The 19,805-nt window shown below is 44.1% G+C and overlaps 2 protein-coding genes across 10 annotated transcripts in view; one reads left to right on the top strand and one right to left on the bottom strand.

Moving 5' to 3' along the window:
• Window positions 1–216: 216 nt before the first annotated feature.
• pus7 (pseudouridylate synthase 7 homolog (S. cerevisiae)) lies at window positions 217–13,315 on the bottom strand. 4 transcript variants are annotated; one of them, XM_014124085.2, is made up of 17 exons: window positions 13,197–13,315; window positions 12,286–12,411; window positions 9,896–10,240; window positions 9,704–9,788; window positions 9,483–9,590; window positions 9,181–9,325; window positions 7,188–7,299; window positions 7,006–7,083; window positions 6,799–6,927; window positions 6,494–6,619; window positions 6,286–6,347; window positions 5,918–6,078; window positions 5,177–5,303; window positions 2,103–2,204; window positions 1,387–1,516; window positions 1,067–1,158; window positions 217–924 (listed from the first exon to the last, which is right to left on the bottom strand). In XM_014124085.2, exons 1-17 carry the CDS (start codon window positions 13,298–13,300, stop codon window positions 788–790), a joined length of 2,169 nt encoding a protein of 722 aa, XP_013979560.1. In that variant the 5' UTR covers window positions 13,301–13,315; the 3' UTR covers window positions 217–787. The 4 variants fall into 4 exon arrangements, with proteins under 4 accessions (XP_013979560.1, XP_013979562.1, XP_013979561.1 ...); XM_014124087.2 differs by having other exon boundaries at window positions 12,335–12,411; window positions 13,197–13,278; XM_014124086.2 differs by lacking the exon at window positions 12,286–12,411.
• A 760-nt stretch (window positions 13,316–14,075) lies between these two features.
• The window catches only part of LOC106560984 (SRSF protein kinase 2), a 65,227-nt gene continuing 59,497 nt past the window's right edge, over window positions 14,076–19,805 (top strand). For all 6 annotated transcript variants that reach the window (XM_014124492.2, XM_014124495.2, XM_014124494.2 and 3 more), the window contains exons 1-2: window positions 14,076–14,295; window positions 14,522–14,588. In XM_014124492.2, coding sequence (XP_013979967.1) covers window positions 14,280–14,295; window positions 14,522–14,588 — 83 coding nt within the window. In that variant the 5' untranslated portion in view covers window positions 14,076–14,279. The remainder of the gene's footprint in view (window positions 14,296–14,521; window positions 14,589–19,805) is intronic.

Here is a 19,805-nt window from a genome sequence, read left to right as displayed (position 1 = left end):
AGTAATTGTTTTGGTCAAGCAACACTGGTTTTATGACAGTAAATGTTCCAGAAAAGCCACCCATTATTTTGATAATGGAATTGTAGGGTAGATGTTCTTGGGCTGAATAGTTACCATAGGCAACTTTACAAGTTCAAGATAATACTCTAATAGTGGCACAGGTTAAAGCAGAATGATATATCTCATCCAAGTCCATGAATAACGTCACAAAAAGCATTTGCACTCAACATTTTAATTCTCTCTCTGTAAGAGAGCTGGTTTCCAAAAAAACGAAACATTTACAGTTAAAAAAGCAAACAGTAATTCTGTACAACCAGGGTCAGGTCATTGTAGTACCCTGGGAAGTAGCAGGGGTGTCACAGAGCACCACCATGGGTTACACAAACTGTTCTACACAGCCCATTTAAAGTGCTTCTGTAGCACATCAGCTGTTTCAAAAACATATCTCGGAATTTCTCCAGTGCAGCAAAGCTTTAAAAGAGAGTAAAAACCTCCTGATAAAAAAAAATGAAGAAACTAAGAAAATAATCAGAGTAGTAAGAATATAATATCAGTTGTTACTCTTGGTTGCGTGGGATGAGGTAAGATTTCCCATCACCCCGACTGACACACCTTGAGAGGAATGACCTTTGGCTTGGCAAAGTATCAAAACACTCCCACACGCACAATATAGACTGTTAGTCTCACATACAGTAAGTAGACACCCACTAAAGGACAGACTGCTCGGCAGCCTGGAAAAGCAGTCCAGTGGGCCTATATGAAGCTCAGTGGGCCCGCTTCTGTTGTGTTAGTTGAGCCAGGTGGTGTTGAGCTGAGTCTGGTTCTTGATGCTGGTGTCCATCTTGAGCACCTCTCTGATGGCCATGGTGGCGTAGGTGGAGGGAGGCAGGGAGAACTCCATCCTCAGAGCCCTGTACTTCCCCTCTGGTGGGTGGAGGAGAGAAAGAGTTAGGAGAAACACACTACCAAGAGTGTTTTTCAATTTAATGGAGTACAGATACAAGGTGAGTGGGAAAAGTACCACATATTGAATAATGCACAGCAACAGGATGAAACTAGAACACACCTTTGTTGAAGACTGGGGGAGGTTGGTCCTCTAGTTTCTCCACATCAGTGTGGACCAGGGAGACACGAGGGTCCTCATAGTTAATCACCTCCCTATAGAATGAGAGATGAAACACAACTCACGAATGTAGAGAAAATATCATACAAGGCAATCACCTTATCATGCGCAAGGAAAAAAGGAAGCAATCCTCAGCTCCTTTTTATTCATTTAGAATGTGTAACGAAAACTCCTCCAACACTATTCGTTCGCTTTTTCCTATAGTTAGCTAAGACTGAAAATAGTTGTATTAACTGATACCGAGGTGATAGAGTGTTACAGACCAGCTGACGTCACTGGGTTTGATGAGGATGCGTCGGTAGGCCCCGGCCAGAGAGTAGTCCCTCACCCTGTGTCTCATGTTGTCAATGTCCAGGTTATCTGCACTCAGCATCTCCCTGTAGCCCTTCCCCACTGTTACACAACAGGAGGAAAAGACACAATCACATGTGAAACACACACCTCAACCACATATCTGAATAGTATAGAACAGTAAAACAGAATAGAATACTCCAGATCTTTTTTTTATTTGATGTGAGTTAAGAACAAATTCTTATTTACCATGACAGCCTACCACGCCAAACCCTAACGACTCTGGGCCAATTGTGCGCCGCCCTACAAGACTCCCAATCACGGCCGGTTGTGATACAGCCTGGAATCGAACCAGGGTCTGTAGTGACACCTGTAGCACTGAGATGCAGTGCCTTAGACAGCTGCGCCACTCGGGAGATATCATTTTTCAGGGATTGAAATTCTTCACCTCTGCTTGTAACACCCCAGACAACAGGATAAGACTTTGCCCTGATATGAACTAGTTTGTCAGGGCAAACAAGCCAAATGAAACTAGTTCAGAAAGGACAAACCGTTCGGTAAGGTAGAGGAATGGTAAAAAAACTAATCTCAATTAAGGAGATTGTTTCTGATTATGGGGGAGGAGAGAGCTTAAGGGAGGGATAGAGACTTTGCCCTGACATGGTGGGAGGATGCAGGGCTCTCTTACCGTGGTGAGTGGGGTAGATGACATCAAACCCTGGTAGGGGCATCACCACGTCTTGGATAGAGTGGGTCTCGGCCTCTGCTGCGGACAGTACGAATGCAGTGCCTGGAGATAAGAGGGTGAATAGCAGTGGTAGAAAAAGTACCCAATTGTCATACTTGAGTAAAAGTAAAGATACCTTAATAGAAAATGAAAGTCACCCAGTAAAATACTACTTGCGTAAAAGTCTAAAAGTATTTGGTTTTAAAATATACTACTTATACTTATATCAAAAGTAAATGGAATTGCTAAAATGTACTTAAGTATCAAAAGTATAAATATTTCAAATTCCTTATATTAAGCAAATCAGACGGAACCTTTTTCTTGTTTTTTTTATTTACGGATAGTAGGGATGCATGATATATCGGTGAACATATCGGAATTGGACGATATTAGCTAAAAATGCCAACATCAGTATCGGACGATGTCTAGTTTAACGCTGATGTTAAAAACCGATGGCAAAGCTACCGTGCATACCTATATAACGTAGGTACATGACATCACGTAAAATGTTGCGCTACTTGTGCAATACAGCATTCCTAACCTAGCCCACAATGTCTGCTGTGTGGATCGAGCAGTCAACAAGTCGAGCAGTCATTTGAAAGAGTAAGACAATTTCAGCGAGACAACACAAAGGCGAAATCCATTAAAGCCAAGATAATGGAATTCATTGCCCTTGACAATCAACCGTTCTCTGTCGTGGGTAATGTTGGATTTCGCCGACTGATCGAGCACCGGTACACACTACCAAGTGCCTTATTTTTCAGATGTTGCCCTCCCGGAGTTACACAGTAATAGCGTCACTGCTATTAGCTTCACTGCATACATACTCTGGAACGCCATTTGGGTCTTTGCATGTCAGAAAAGATACAGTAGCACTGTCAAATCTGTACACAAAAAAACTGCAAATAAGCAAACCCAGGCCACGAACGATGTGTTTACAATACTGCTTTGGTAATAAAGCATTTGTTCGACCGCAACTTCTGGGGTACCTAGCTAACACCAATACAACCAGCCTGAAAACAATGACCAGTAGAAACTGCAGTCATTTTCATTATTCTTAGCAATGATTTAGGAATCCTTGTGAGTAAGTATTAGCCGAGTTGCCACTTGATGTTTGCCTATTGAAATTGAACTTCAGTTCATGAAAATAGCTAGCCAGCTACTTAACCCCGTTGCCCAAAGCTAACGTTATAAGCAGCCAGCTAACTTCACCTGGCTAGTGGGGCTCGACCGGACCGGGTTGTGTTGTGAAGCTAGCCACAATAAGGATTAGGCACAATAGTGAAATTTGCGGTTTGCCTTCAAAATAAAAGTATGTCACTGACAGTGACGCAAATGAATACAAAAAGTACAATGTCGTCATACTTTTATTTTGAAGGCTAACCGCAAAGTCCACTATTGTGTCTAGCTTCACATAGATTGGTCCGACCACCATTAATCAAATAAGAAGTGTTTTATAAATTAGGGTTATTTTAGATGACACCTAGCTAACTGAAGCTACTGAAACAGTGTCATTTTGCTATGTTTTTTGGGAAGAACATTTTTTGCATCCATGAGCTTGCTAGCTTTTTTATGACCAGCACTGTAGATGCGCGAGACAACTTTACCAGCATCATAGCATACGTATCGATGAATCGTTGTGACATATGAAATACGAGTGATGGTGTAATCAATGTGTAATAGCTACGTAAAAAATGTATGAACGCGTTAAATTATTATGTGACGTGAAGTCATATTCAGGTCCTGATTGGTCAAATAGTGTTATTTGACATGTCAAATAGTGTAGTGTTATCTTTTTTGACACAAAGACCCGAACAGCATTCCATAGAAATCCTGGTTGAAAATGAAACGACTGAACAAGTAAGTGAAAGAAAGCGATTTTGATTATGTTTTACTGGTAATGGGGACATACATAAATGGCAACAAAATAACTTTTTGGTCAGTGTGGTGTGTAATCTAGAAGAAGAAGAAACGCACACCTATTAAGGCGAGGTGCTGGCTAGCGGAGTAGAAAACCTGAAAATAAGGGAGAGCCGCACACCCTAGGAGCTCAGATGCAAAATTGTAATGTCCAACGTTTCGACAGCCAAGCTGTCTTCATCAGGGTATATCCTTTATTTAACTTGGCAAGTCAGTTAAGAACAAATTCTTATTTACAATGACGGCTCGGACGATGCTGGGCCAATTGTGCGCCGCCCTATGGGACTCCCAATCACGGCCAGATGTGATACAGCTTGGATTCAAACCAGGGACTGTAGTGACACCTCTTGCACTGAGATGCAGTGCCTTAGACCGCTACGTCCGTGTGTGTGTTAACTATTTAACTGTACTAGAATGATTAAAAGGCCGCTAAAATTTTTAATATCGGTTATCAGTATTGTTTTTTTTTTGGCAAGGAAAATATCGGATATCGGCAAAAAATGTAATATCAGTGCATCACTAACATATAGGTAGGGGCACACTCCAACATCATTTACAAACAAAGCATTTGTTTAGTGAGTCCCCCAGATCAGAGGCAGTAGGGATGACCAGGGATGTTCTCTTGATAAGTGTGTGAATTGGACCATGTTCCTGTCCTGCTAAGCGTTCAAAATGTAACGAGTACTTTTGGGTGTCAGGGAAAATGTATGGAGTAAAAAGTACATCATTTTCTTTAGGAATGTAGTGAAGTAAAAGTAGTCCAAAATAAATAGTAAAGTTAAGTACAGATACCCCAAAAAACTACTTAAGTAGTACTTTACAGTATTTTTACTAAAGTACTTTACACCACTGGTGAATAGGAGGATGTCTACATCACTTGGTTTGAGACCCTACATAGAATGAGCACATTAACTCAGCCCAGCTCAGCAGGTGGTCTAAAGCCCTCTGTTAGACATGGAGTATTACACTTTAGAGCCATCTGTGAGAGAGGCACTCTGGGCTGTGTGCTCCATCACTTCTCTACAGAACATTTATTCAAGAATTCCAACCACATGTATCGCCACATGCGATGGTGAATCAGAGATACACCCACAAAACAAACAGATAGGACCCACCTCCCCTGAGCACGAGGTCTCCCTCCACAGCCTTCAGTCCGAAGGCCTCAATGCGTCTGCTGACCATGGTGTTCCACATAAAGCTCTGGTAGCTGTGGATGTACATCAGCCGGTTGTTACGAGGGATCTAGAAGACAAGAGGAGGGCCAACACAGCAAAACATACTTTTAAAAAAGGTGCACTAAGCAGAAACTCCTCCGCCATTTCCTGGTTGAAACAAATTTGAATAGTTCGCCTAATTTCAGTTTGTGACAAAACAAGCAAGTATAGTGTCGAGAATCATTGTACCATCTAAACCACTGTGAAATATATTTTCCATAACCAAAAATATAGCATTTTCAACTGGTGGGCAAAACAGAAGGTAAAAGACGCACAAACTAAACATAACAGGAAGCATAGAAATAGCGCACATAGAACACTACCGCTTCTTTGACTTGCTTTCAAAGAGAATGGCAGATCTATAAGGCACATTTCTATGTAAATATGGTCAGGCTGCTCAAAAAGTGACTTATGGCAGCTTTAATAAGTCAAACAAATCAACAGTGGACCTGTGTGGCTACATTTGTTTCTCACCTTTAACAACGTAGTCCATTGGAACAACATGGGGATAAATAAAAAGGTACGTGATGTCTGATATTGCCATTTGGCAAGTATGCGTGAGTACACCCATTGCTTCCTGACCAGTTATAAAAAAGTGCGTCTGCCAGTTAGTTTGTACGAGTAAAAGCGGGCTCAGCTCACCATGGCGAAGGCAGTGATGATGTTCTTCTTGCCGTACATGGAGAGACCTCGGAGCAGCTGTCCCTCCACACAGCGTTTAACAGGCAGCTTCTGCAGCGCTGCTTCTGGGTCCTGGGACTGGGCCCACTCCTCACGACACTTCACCAGATAACCTTTCTCCGCTTGGCAGAGATAGGGAGAGCAGTAAATCAATACATCATATTCTATTAAAACATCCTTTTTACATCTGCAGTTATCACAAAGGCCACGCCGTGGCAGAAACCGTTTGACACGCACTCTTGCAATAATGTTATCCATTTTAGATTTGTCCATTTGGTAGCGGACATGTATTCGATATAAAGACAAATGAAAGGCAGTAAATGTTTTACCTCCAGGGCGAGGCTTCAGGATCAGATCTATCACTTCCTTCCAGTTGTCTTGCAAGATGGCCCTGGTCCAAACAGAGGGACACAACAACAGTCAATCATCCATCCCCTGCCAACCCCGTACCCATGGGCCGGTTACCCTATGCACCAAGGGGATCATGTTTTTAACTGCTGACCCCATACCCAAATGCGAGAGAGTCCATGTCCTTACTTGCCAACTTGGTGTGTGGGCACGGCGGTGGTGCCAAAGCGCTGCATGCCGTAGTAGTTGATGAAGCCTGTCTCTCTAAGGGAGGACATGGCCTGCTGGACTTGCTCCTCTGTCCCTGTGATGTTCCTGTGTGGGACGTAACCAGCCAGGAACAAATAGCAACGCGTAGATCAGATTAAAAGTTGCTGCGCTATTTTAACTGTTAAATGAATCAAAATCAGGATTGGAGAGTAGTTTGAGTTACAAAGAATAAGTTCAAGCAAAGAGCTTACACACATCAACATGCACAGCTAGTATCCACTGACCTGATGACCACAGTGAAGTGATTGCCCTGTAGTTCCCCCAGCTTCAGAGGGTGTTTCTTGTAGCAGAAGTTTCCTAGTTTAAAGTTATTGAGGCACTTGTTGAGGTGAGACAGTCTTTCTGCTGTGATCCTGAAGGGACAGAGAACATAGGTTAAGTACGTACGTAATTACAAGTATCTGCTGATAGCAGCAAGCCACCACACTCACTTGAGAACTGCAATCTCCTGCACAGTGATGGCTCTCTTGTCCTTGGTCCCCATGTAGGAGAAGACATTGGGCCTCATCCTGGGAAATAACAGACACAGTCAGGAGTTGTACAGTTTAGTAGACGTTTTGCTTACATATTGTTGGAAAAATGCTATGAGAAACCGTGTGTGTTTTTCTTTTACCTGAGGAACTTTGAGAGCACGTTGATGGCCTCCATGGTGTCTCTGTTCTCCTTGTAGAGGACGAAGTGGCAGAAGGCCCCGCGGCTCTTAGGCCAGGAGTGTTTCCTGGGGGCTGGCCAGGGAGACAGGAGTGAGTTGTGGCGATAAAGGCAGAGTATCAGACAGACCACATCCGTCAGATAGTACACCAGTATTCAGTATTCAGGGCTTCGGTATGCATTTCAAATGACTATCTGGCTCCTTCATCCTTTTGTGCGGAGGACGCTCTGTTAAGGAGCCCAACACAGACAGCAGCAACCACTTCTTTAACAACTGTTTTATGCCACGAGCATCCTGCATATATGTCCCAAGACGGACGCCTCAGTAATTTAAATGCTCCCCTCGAACACTCGTTCCCCATTGCTCTAAACTAACCAACTGGGGTTCTTCTTCCTTAGCCAACACCCTGAAATTGGTAATGACTATTTACCCTAGAGTGAAAATAGTAGCCATATTGAACAAGCAGGATAATCAGTGGTTTTATTATGTGCAGCGGTTTTTTTTCTGGATAATGGGGCTTAGGTGGTGGGCGTGGCGGGGGCGTGGCTAAAGGTGACCGAATATTTTAGAGCCACAGTGAGCTGTTTTGAAGCTAGTTTCCTGCAATTCTACACACCTTGCCATTGCTTGTGCTATCCAAGTGACTCAAACATAAAATCAATGAGGGCCCCACGGTCATGAACAAAATAATTTGGGGAATTCTAGGTTCTCCCTGACTGTCTAGCTTTTATTTTGGTGATAGTTCATGCTCAAAAAAATATATGTCCATTATCTTTTCAACATACTTTATATCTGTACACTTTTACATTTCTGTTTGGACATAGGCAGCCCAACAACAAAATCACTTAAGTGGCCCGCCCAATACTTTTCTATGTAGAAAAAAAAAACGGTTGGCTATTTCTAACTACCAACATTTCCAAATAAAAACTCCCAGACAACACATGTTCAAACACACAAGTCGGTTTGGTAAATTCCAGCAAGTCCCAAAACAGCGATGACGTCATGCCAGACAATGAGCTGACATTTAAATCCATTATGAGGTTAATCCAACATTTGTTACGGACTGGGGTCTCCTGAAACCTGAGCAGAGTGGACGAGAAAGTCTTACCTGCAGCTGCTTTGACCTCTGTCCACCCAGAGAAGAGCAAAAGGAATAGGATATAAATGATAAAAGAACGTTACTAAAAGACGGCCGTGGACCGTTAGACAGACAGACCGGCAGGGGTGGCGAGGTCAGCATGCAGGGTTGGAATGCCGTTGTGTCTAAACCGTTCTGTGCAGCAGGAGTGTTCCATGGGCATGACAGAGTAGCCATTATTTGATGACTACCATGTTGTGCTCTTTTTGAATAGGCCACAACATTTACAGGAAATGATTCATGTGAAAAACGGCGACGTCTTAAATGATCTTTTCAAGCCTAGGGAATTGATTCAGAGGCAAAATATGTCAGTCCACGTCGAGAGAGAGAGAGACTCCTGATTTGTTGGAGTCTTCTAACATCTAAAAGTTCACAGAAACCTGGATAAAAATCAAGATCCATGTGATCTCTCTCAGTCCATGGGACTGGTCAGGATCTTTGGTCTGGATCTTTAGTCAGCATCATCATGCAGGTGTGTTGTGTTGACCTCACACATGCACCTGTTCACTCATGCACCCTACATATAATCTCATAGCCAACCCAGTAGCTACTCAACTTAGAGAGAACCCAATGCAATGAGAGACATGAGGCCAAGCTGAACAAGGGCATGCAGCGCTACCCTTTTCCAACCATTCAATGACAACTTTCCCCATTCTGAAATGTAAACTCGTTCTTGAAGTAAGAGAACTTCAAAGCGACTTGATTCGGTTCTATGATCGATGTTAGAGATTTCACCCAGAAATAGGAAATAAACCAGAGAGACAACCCAGAAAATGTCCACTACACCCATCTCCCATTCTCTCCTCTCTCCTGTACCTGCGAGGGCTTTCTGCCCGGCTGCGTGGTAGGCCACAATGAACTTCTTTCCCTCCCGCTCCTCTGTCTTGGTCTCCAGTCCAGGGTACAGGGTCTTCACAGCCTTGTGGACAAGGGTCCGCTTCTCTTTTGTGTCATCGGCTACCTGTGTGCGTGTAATCAAAACTTAATTGATCTCTAACGTTTGCCTTTGAGGACCGTGGTCAAATGTAAAAATAGCATCTTAACTAGAATGATACAAAGTGAACATACAATGAAAATAAACGTTCAGTGGGCGTGGTGAAAACGGTGCATGCACTCACCTCTATAGAGACGTCGCCCTCTTTGTTCTTGAAGAGTTGTAGCTGCTCCAGCTGCTGTTTCTGCTCCTCTGTGAAAACCTGGGACTCTGGCTGCTCTACCGTGGCCTCCTATTGCAAGACAAGTCCAACATCAGAGTTTAACTTCAGCAACGACTTATAGATTATATTTCACTCTAAACTGCAAGGCTACAGAAATGTATACCGATTCCTTGTTAGCTCACCTCAGCCTCCTCAGGAACGGAGAGATCATCCAACAGCACTGTCTTGCCTTCTTTGTTGATCTCGTGCACCACAAAGTCAGAGTACCTTAACACAGACAGAGCAAGAGCTGATCTCAGTCATAGCGAAACACACACAGCAACACATACGCCATGTTCAGATCGCTCTTCAGGAGGGCTGGAGGCAGGACTAACCTCTCCTTGAGAATGCCTGAGAACCCCTGGTGTTCACTGACAAACTTCAGAATCCCCACATCCAGCTCTGTGAGGCCATGCTTCATCATCTCTGCAAAGGCCTCTCCTGACCCCAACCCTTCCCCTTCTCCATCCTCTTCCAATGGCTCCGTCTCCTCCCCCTCTGGCTCTTCTCCCTCATCCTGGGGCAGCTTGTGAGAGGGCCCTCCGTTCTTCTCATCCTTCTGGACTCTGGGTCTCTTGGTGCTGTGGTCAACCTCCTCCTCCTCCAAAGCAGGGCATGCTCTCTTCTCCCCCCCAGGGGCAGGGACCAGCATGGGCTCTGCATCGGCCATAGGGACCAAGCTGAGGGGCAAGAGAAGACAACAATGACACGCTGAGTGAATTCGTCAAAATCCACACCACTACTACAAACACCTACTCTTATAGAATTAAAGGAGAAGCTCACTTTATTTGAACCAAATCTGTATTTTGGACATCAATGGCATGTTATAGAAGTGCCCAGACACTTTCTTTGTGATCTCACTTGTTTTGGAGATACTAGCCCCACCAGCGAGATACTTCCTCAGGCTCGTTCCTCAGGCTCGTTCAGCAGTTGCAAGGGCACAGATAAAACATGAACAAATGGCTCCGAAAATACCCAAATGTATCCTTTTAGAAACGGCAACACTCACTATAGTGACGCAGGTCTTTAGATGTACACATGAAATTGTGTCATTCCCGAAATGTATCCTCAATGTTAAATTCCATTTTGTGCGACTCGAGCGACACTTCTCAGTGTAGCCCATGATCCTGTTCCGTGTGCGTATGCACTGGCAACACTGAGAAGCAGCACAGCTGGATAGGGGAACCTGCTTGAGTCGCACATAACGGTATATAAAGTCACGGATAACGTTCGGAATGGTGTTGTCACGATACCAGGTTTAGTATCAGGATACTCTATACCGTCCAGATACTCTATATCAAAACAATACCACTACTGCTCTGTTGAATCGTTGGGCATCTTTTGAGTTCAATAACACTACAATTTTTTTTAAATCAATTATACAATCAATTTGACTTTGTAGAAATCTAACTGCATAATAATGTAATGGTAAAAAAAAATGGAATGGTAAATCTCTATTGATAAACTGGGTAAGTGAAGATGCAGCCTCGGCCTAGCCACAATACAGGTGAATGCATATTCAATAGGAGTGTGCATGCATTGAGTTACTGAGTTTAATCAATGGGAGGGGGGAGGGGGCAAAATGTGACACCAATCAGGCCCCCCCCGAGGACTGGAGTTGCCCATCCTTGCAATAGATCATCTTTGGGAGAGATGTAAGAGAGAGACCGAATAAGTGAATTAACTAAGTTTTGGGTGGCAATCAGTTTTGAAATCAGCATATTTTGCATGATGGTTTGCATATTATCACAAACAAAGTACTAAGTTAGTGAATTAATGTCAGCTTTAGCTGTCAGCTAGCAAGGAAAGGTAGCCTATAATAGCTGGAATCCACCTGTATCTTGCATTGTGAAGTGTTCTAGCCTGTGTGGACATTGTTTTGCGAACAGTAAATAACAGTTGCAACATTTCTACATAACACGTCGCATTATTCAAGCGTGTTACTTGTGTGCAGCATGAATGGGGAGCTAACATGATGCAGCCCTGACTCCCAGTGGAGGCTAGCAGTGAGTAAGTGGAGCAGGCAGGGTGAGCGCTATAATAAGGAGTCGGCTGCACTGATAGACAGGCACTTGATCCATGAGACACATTTGACAGAAGTACTGAAAGTAACAAAAATTCTAGTACCGAACCGTGTTTCATGTTCTAGTATCCAAAAAGTACCAAAGTTACAGTATGCTGTGCAACACTAGTTAGGAATAACAATTTAATATGTGCAACATCTAAAGACCTTCATCACTATACTGTACATCACTATATGGGCGGCAGGTAGCCTAGTGGTTAGAGCATTGGGCCAGTAACCGAAAGGTTACTAGATCGAAACCCCGAGCTGACAAGGTAAAAATCTGTCACTCTGCCCCTGAACAAGGCAGTTAACCCACTGTTCCTAGGCCGTCATTGTAAATAAGAAATTGTTCTTAACTGACTTGCCTAGTTAAATAAAGGTTAAATAAAAATTAAATAAATAAATACTGAGAGCATTTCTGTTTCTAAAATGATGTATTTGGGTGTTTTGGGAGCCTTAGTTCACGTTATCTGTGCCCCTGCTGCTGAACGAGCATGAAGTTTACACAGTGTACATTTGTGTACATTTCTCAAAAACATTTGAGATTGAAAAAAAAAGTATCTAGAACATGCCATTTACATCCAAAATACAGATTTGGTTCAAATAATGTGAACTTCTCTTTTAATATAATGGGAGAGTTGTGCTGAACACTTGACTTACAGATTGCTGATAGGGACCTTAAAGAAAAAGCTGTGTATCTGGCAGATACCTGGTGCTCGGATGTCAGCAGTTAGTAGATGGGGTGTATGGTACCTCAAAGCAACCCAAAGAGAATTCCTGATGGACCTATGGATGTAAACAAGGCATTTTTTTTTTTTTACAAAACATGTCGCTCCAACCAAATATTCTATGAACACTAGCCTCTAGTAAGGTACTGGATTGGCCATCTAACACCTCCCCTTTCCGAGTTTGGGAAACCCTGCCCTAACACTCCCCTCCACGTTTTCAACTGGTCGTTCAGAACAGCACCGGCTCCGTTAAATTGAATGTTCTACTACGTTTTTTTCGTACTAGACGCAGCCCAGTTGTAGGTGATTCACTAATTCATCAGTAACGCAAAAACACACTGGCCCTTTTTTTGCGTACCGGCCCTCATATCCTGCACCCTCCAGACCAACGTAACGTAAAAAATAATTGCATTGTGCACTATTTATCTAGTAGTATGATGATAGCGTGATTGGCAGGATGATTAGGTAACTACTGTAGCATCATTGTAAACACGACATGATCATTTATTCTGTTTAGTTATAGCGAATGTATCTTCCTTTCTGAAACGGTGTAACAACAACTTTTCACACTGTGGCTATGCTACATTGTTGGTACCCAGTACCATCCAACTGGCAGATGGTTCGGAAACCTGTTTAATTTCACAGATGCATGCCTCTGTTGTGATATCTTCAACTGACTAATTAGCTACTAGCTAGCTAGCCTGCTAACGATAGCTCATGCCAAGTAGAAACATGACTAGTCAAATGCGCCCACAAATGCTTAGCCAGGGCAAAGCTATGCATAGTTACATGAATGCAATGTGGAAATACTGACAATTGTTTCTATTGCAAAATCGGATTTACCTGCTCGTACAGGGGTTTAGTAGAGAGCGCACAATAAAGTACGCCAGTTTTCCTACACACGTGTGTTTGACTCCGGAAATAGTCACTCCTTGAAACCCGCCCATATCAAACACTCATTGCCTCAAGGGCCTGTCAATCACAAAGCTCCAGACTATTAGGGTTACTTTGGCCACACACCACCGTGTTACAATGTAACAATATATTTGATATATGAGTAGCAACTGATTTAGCAGCTTCCTCTTAGTGTTCAATGACGATACATTATAATTTGAATAGCCTAGTATTAATCTAGGCCTATAATAAGAACATGTAGGTTAACCAATCCCAGATAGGTCTATTCTCACTCAACATTTATTTGAGAGTAGGCTTATTTGTAGGAACATTGTTGTTCAGGGTCAGGGATAGGGATGCTTGTGATCCAGGGTGAGATAATAACGGATTATGTTTGCCATATGACTCACCATGGCTACGGATTATGGGGTGCCACAACAGATTAATTTCCAAACCCATTCACCTAACCAGCTAGGCCTATCTGACCATGTCTGGGTCCCTTTGAGCATAGTCAGTCCTCCAAATAGCCTAGCCTTAACAGTTCTCCAAATTGTTAGGATCCTTTAAAGATGGCAACTCTGACAGAAAAGTTAACCAACGTGTCAATAGAATGTCTTGCAAAAATATAAAATATGGTGGATAATTTAGCTGGAGTCTTTCCCTTGCTCATACTATGCCCCAGTTAGCCTATAGCCCTAATAACTAATAATCCTTTGAGGTGGTGATAAATATGGAGGCAGGCAGGGGGAATCCTTTCAGGTTCATGACATCAGAGACAATAAATTGGGATGGTCTAATAATGTAGACGGGAGTCAGTCTTTCTGGTTTTGGTTCTTTGGGGGCTCCTTTTTGCGCTCACCTCACCTGCCAGTTGTGCGCGGCCATGTAGCATAGAGCTCCAGTGCCTGAGCGCGCCTCCTCCTCCTAACGACAGAGGGAGTGCGCGTTCTCTGGAGGGAAGGCTGGATAGCGAGAGATCCCGGCTGCTGGCGCTGAGCTGCCGCTGCTGCTGAGGGGAAGGAGGAAAACATCATGAGCTCAAGGAAAGGTATGGAAATCTCGTTTATTCTTCAAATATTCTGCATCCTGGACAGCTTCTGTAGGTTTTGGTTAGAAGTGGTGAAATTACGCGCGTGCGGGGTTTTCAACCTTTTAGGTAAACGATGCTTGGACCGGCCAGTTATAGCTCGAGACTGATGTGTTGTTCTTTCTCCCTGTCCCCCACTCTCACTCCGTGCTCGGACCTCGGTCCTACCTCTGCATAAATCTCTTAGTGATGGCCATCCAGGCCCGAAAGAGAAGGCCGAAGGGGAAAAAAGACAAGGCAGCCCACGGAAAGAGGTAAGCAGGGCGGCGGTCGGAGAGAGGAGTGTACTTGGAGGGTTGGTTGTGCAGTGCTGTTGTTCGTTTGTTGTGTTTTGTTTCAGTGATAGCGGTTATAAGGCTTCCCATACAACGTCAGCCAGACGGCTGTCACTGTTGACAGTGTCTGGCCGAGTGGCTGGTGTGAAGGCGACATATGGGGGAGAGTCTGTTTTTGCGCACCTATGGCACAACGTCCACACACAGGCATACTGCGATGGTGCTGGCGGGAACTGGAACTCTGCCTGGCCTCTGCGGCTCGGGTCCATCTCTTCTGGGCGGTCCAACTATGTTGGAAGTTGTCATTGGCAACGTCTCTCGGGCCGGTGTGTGTGGTTACGTCGAGGAATATTATATATCTTACCCGGAGTGGAGTGGAGTCTTGCCCATATAGGATATGAATTGCATGCTGAAGTTGTAGATCGCAAAAAATGACCAATGACTGTCTCGCGTGTCTGTGTACTTGTTAAATGCTGAAGGCGTCTTGGTATCGGCTGCATCAGCTGGGGCTGAGAGCCGTGACTTGATTGGGGGTTGCAAATAAGATCTGACAGGTGTGACAAGCTTCCTTGGCCTCATTGCATTAATGAAAGAGACGAATAAGCACCCGGAATGAAACGCGTCGTCGGTTTATAGGCGCTATTTGTGAATCGCACTGGGTCTGTGGCTGCGATATGACGTAACAGTGCCGATACAGAGTGTGTATAGAGGGACTTATACTAGAGTGAATGAGATCTCTGTGAATTTTGGGTGTGTGAGTGCTGTATTTTGCATGGCGCATGAGCCGGTTATGACGGAGTGCAGTGTTGGTGTGCGCGCCGCGGCGCAGTGGCTCTGTAAAGTGCATGCGAATTGGTCTGGAGAGAGAGGAGCCGACTTCATGGCATGATGCTATTGGACCGACGTCACCGGTGTAGTCACTGCATCAATTAGGTGATACCATACCAAGGTTCTGCCCACACACGCGCAGCTATGGAAGGTGCTGGAATGGTCTATCTGTTGCTTCAGGATACGTTAACCAAATTATACCACATCACTCACAAACGTGTCAAATATACATTTATTTAAGCTCAGTGTTTTTTGTTGTTGTTGTTGCCATTCATTGAACGATGTTGGAAATGTCTGTTATTATCATGCAGCTAATAATGGATCTATTACAATGTATTCATTTCAGTTGTTTCAACTGGGGGATATTGACATCATGTGACTTGAAATTGCTCTGAAAGAGAAGTTGACAAATGCAACTGTAACATCCTCTATCTTTCTGGCCTTTACCACCTTTAAAGGTCATAGCTATGTGTTAGTTAACGGCCCATGCTTGGCTGCTGCTGTGAACAATCTCTCTGTAGAGACATGCTTTGAGCTGGAGTGGAAACCACAACAAGAACACCCACAGCATGTTCGCAGATGACATCATAGCAATAGTCAGGCAACAAGTATGGCCTTCCTGTCCATTCATAGTCGTGTGTGTGTTTGCACGTCCCGTATGAGCATATGCGTGCCCACGTGTGTGTGCTGTTTTGTGTATGGTTAGGCCCTTCAGGAGACGTAAGTATACCTGTCTATTGCTACAGACAGGAGGCTCATCTCAACCTACAGTAGATAAAATTAAGTGAACTTTTTTTCTATTTCGGCACATCCAACTTTTGCTTCTTTTATGTTGTACAGTCAGTCAGTAACTTAGTTGTGGGCCTCCCGAGTGGCGCAGTGGTCTAAGGCACTGCATCGCAGGGCTAGCTGTGCCACTAGAGATTCTGAGTTCGAGTCCAGGCTCTGTCGCAGCCGGAGACCCATGGGGCAGCGCACAATTGGCCCAGCGTCGTCCGGGTTAGGGGAGGGTTTGGCCGGCAGGGATATCCTTGTCCCATCGCGCTCTAGCGACTCCTGTGGCGGGCTGGGCGTAGTGCGCGCTGACACAGTTTACAGGTGTACAGTATTTCCCCCGACACGTTGGTGCAGCTGCCTTCCGGGTTAAGTGGGCATTGTGTCAAGAAGCAGTGCGGCTTGGTTGGGTCGTGCTTCGGGAGGACGCACGGCTCTCGGCCTTCGCCTCTCCCGAGTCCATACGGGAGTTGCAGCGATGAGACAAGACTGTAACTACCAATTGGATACCACAAAATTGGGGACAAAAAAGGGTAAAAGTAACAACAACAAAAAAGTAGTAACGTGATCCTATCACTCTTTCACCAGCTCACGCATGAGAACACAGGCTAAATGCTCACACTTATCTGTCTGTCTGGGGACTGAGCCTTCCTCCTCCCTCATGAGTACCCTTCCTGCAGGCTCATCCTGACATGACCCTCCAGCATAACAATGCCACCAGCCATACTGCTCGTTCTGTACGTGATTTCCTGCCGACAGGAATGTCAGTGTTCTGCCACGGCCAGCGAAGAGCCCGGATCTCAATCCCATTGAGCACATCTGGGACCTGTTGGATCAGAGGGTGAGGGCTAGGGCCATTCCCCCCAGAAATGTCCGGGAACTTGCAGGTGCCTTGGTGGAAGAGTGGGGTAGCATCTCACAGCAAGAACGGGCAAATCTGGTGCAGTCCATGCGGAGGAGATACACTTCAGTACTTAATGCAGCTGGTGGCCACACCAGATACTGACTGTTACTTCTGATTTTGACCCCCATTTTGTTCAGGGACACATTATTCCATTTTTCAGTTTATGTCTCAGTTGTTGAATCTTGTTATGTTCATACAAATATTTACACATGTTTAGTTTGCTGAAAAAGAAACGCAGTTCACAGTGAGAGGACGTTTCTTTTTTCCTGAGTGTCTGTTGCTAGTTTGTGTTTTTAAATTTTTGACTTTTTAAATACATCAGGTAGATTTGTAGGTAAACACATTGAAATGAATGATGGCTAAACCTCCGAACGTCCTAGAGTTATTGTTCTAGATTACTCAGTCATCTCAATTCAGAGTTTATTAATTCTGTTAGCATTAGTTCAGAACCACTGGAGCAAGGGTGTCAAACACACAGCTCACAAACTCAATATATTTTAAAATAACCAAAACCAATTCAAAATTGTGTAGTAAGAATAATGGACCTACATTCATACAGTTTCTGGACGGTGTCCAGTTCAATAATAATCACCTAAATGAAAACTAGACAGTCAGGGAGCATCAAATTCCAAAAACGAGGACTATTTTTTGGCAGATTTTGTCAGCGAGGATATTTAACAAATGTTCAACCTTGTTGAAGACCGAATGCAACCCCCGGGGAAAAATATGTTTGACAACCCTCCAGTAGAGTTTCAATAACATTATCATAACTCTGTATGTACCACTGCTCCCATCTTCAATCAGCTGGCGAAAGGCAAGACAAAAATCAATGCAGTTTGCAATGCAATGTGTAGCAACATCATTCAGACTGCATTGGCTCATACAGGGATCTACATTACAGCAATACACAGAGAGCAGATTTATACGACCCTCACTGTTAGCAATGAGGCTGGAGTTTCTATAGGAGTTATGATATCACTAACAACGCCCAGTGTGTGTCATATAAATCTGCTCTCTGTGTATTGCTGTAATGTAGATCCCTGTATGAGCCAATGCAGTCTGAATGATGTTGCTACACATTGCATTGTAAACTGCATTGATTTTTGTCTTACCTTTCGCCAGCTGATTGAAGATGTGAGCAGCCTGGCGAACAGGACTGTGTGTGGTTCAATAGAGTGAGGCAGCCAGGTAGCAGAATGTTCTCACAAATTCGCACCAACATTTTCTTTCTGTAGTAGCTGGTTACTGTTGCTCCAGCTCTCAACTCCCATCAAGCCCCAAATTTGAGAGACCTTTTGCAAATATGATAAATTATTTAAGCCTAATTATGATTATAGTTTGGAGTTAAGTCAAATATATAAATGGTTATGATAATGGTTATGAAACACAACATTGCTATGTTGTGGTGGTTCTTCTTCAATGGAAGTTAGAGGACTAGGTACAGGCGTTAAAGTTGTCAGAGCTCAGACGACTTAATGAATTCATTGAATTGATTCCCAGAGGGGATCACTTAGTGATGGTGAAGAGCCAATACACCAGACCAGACCTGGCTAGCTCTACTGAATGGACATCACTTACCTGGTGTTTAGATGCCCTTGTTTACCCGTTTGTTTGTGTGTATCTCAAATTCTCAATGCTAGCGATGAGGGTGGTACCATATAAGCCTTCTGGTGGACCAGATAGCCACAGCCTAGCAGAGTACACCATGTGAGCCTCATGCAGCACTGTAATTCAGTGGAGAGGGAGGGAGGGACTGCCTGACCCTGGACAGCAGTGGAGAAGAGAGGAGGAGACAGCGGAGGACGACCAGGGAGAGGGAGAGTTAAGCGGAAGGGAGAGAGGAAATGGGTGTCAGAGTAGTCTGTGCCGTATCGGACTCAGGATGACGTGCACATAGATCACACTTCTGTCTATGCGTGTTCCTGTGTTTGAGTGTGTGTGTATTCGTGTGGTTGTAGGTGCGGCCATGTTTTTCCACTGCTGCAAAATGTGTCATGAGAAGTCAAACCTGCAGGAAAGCAATGTGCACCAGTTCCCTAACCCAAGGCTGTGTTTGTGTTGAATTCAGTCAGGACCATGAAGGTGCTAAAACAAAGCCCATAATCCACACACACCCACTCCCTTCCATGCTTGTTTGGGTAACATGACATTTATAATAAGCACAAGTAAGCCTACTCTGGTAGTTAAGAGCAACTCTGAAAACAATACGTTCTGATGGGTGCCACTGAACACGAATCCTTAGTCATGTCATTACGCTGTTATTAGTTAGCATGACAGGCAGCTAGCTAACCAGCTAAACCACAGCCCAATACAGACCATTTCAAGTAAGTAGTCATGAGAAAATATCAGTTGTTATTAGTGTTTGACGTCTGTTAGCTCACACTTATGACGGTATAACGATTGGGTAGGCTATATGAAAGCTGTATGCTAATAGTGAGGAAACATCTGTTTTGGAGTGTGCAGCGTGAAGAATAGCTAAGCTATCGCTCTCACGCAGATATTGACAATAAGGTCCCAGTGTGTGTTATGCTGTTGCTCTGGGTTCTCCCAGGGAGGACACAGTAAAGGAGTAGGGCTGATTGACTGGAAGCGAATTGAATGAAGAAGTAGGCCATTGCACGACAAATGGATTAGGTACCAGGAGTGTTTTAGGTAGACCTATCGGTATTTAAGTGTAGCGTGCCGAAGAG

This window comes from Salmo salar, chromosome ssa10 (genome assembly GCF_905237065.1).
Source record: "Salmo salar chromosome ssa10, Ssal_v3.1, whole genome shotgun sequence".
Classification (NCBI taxonomy): Eukaryota; Metazoa; Chordata; class Actinopteri; order Salmoniformes; family Salmonidae; genus Salmo; species Salmo salar.
Note: the sequence above shows the minus strand (reverse complement) of the source record. Positions and strands in the feature narration are given on the sequence as shown.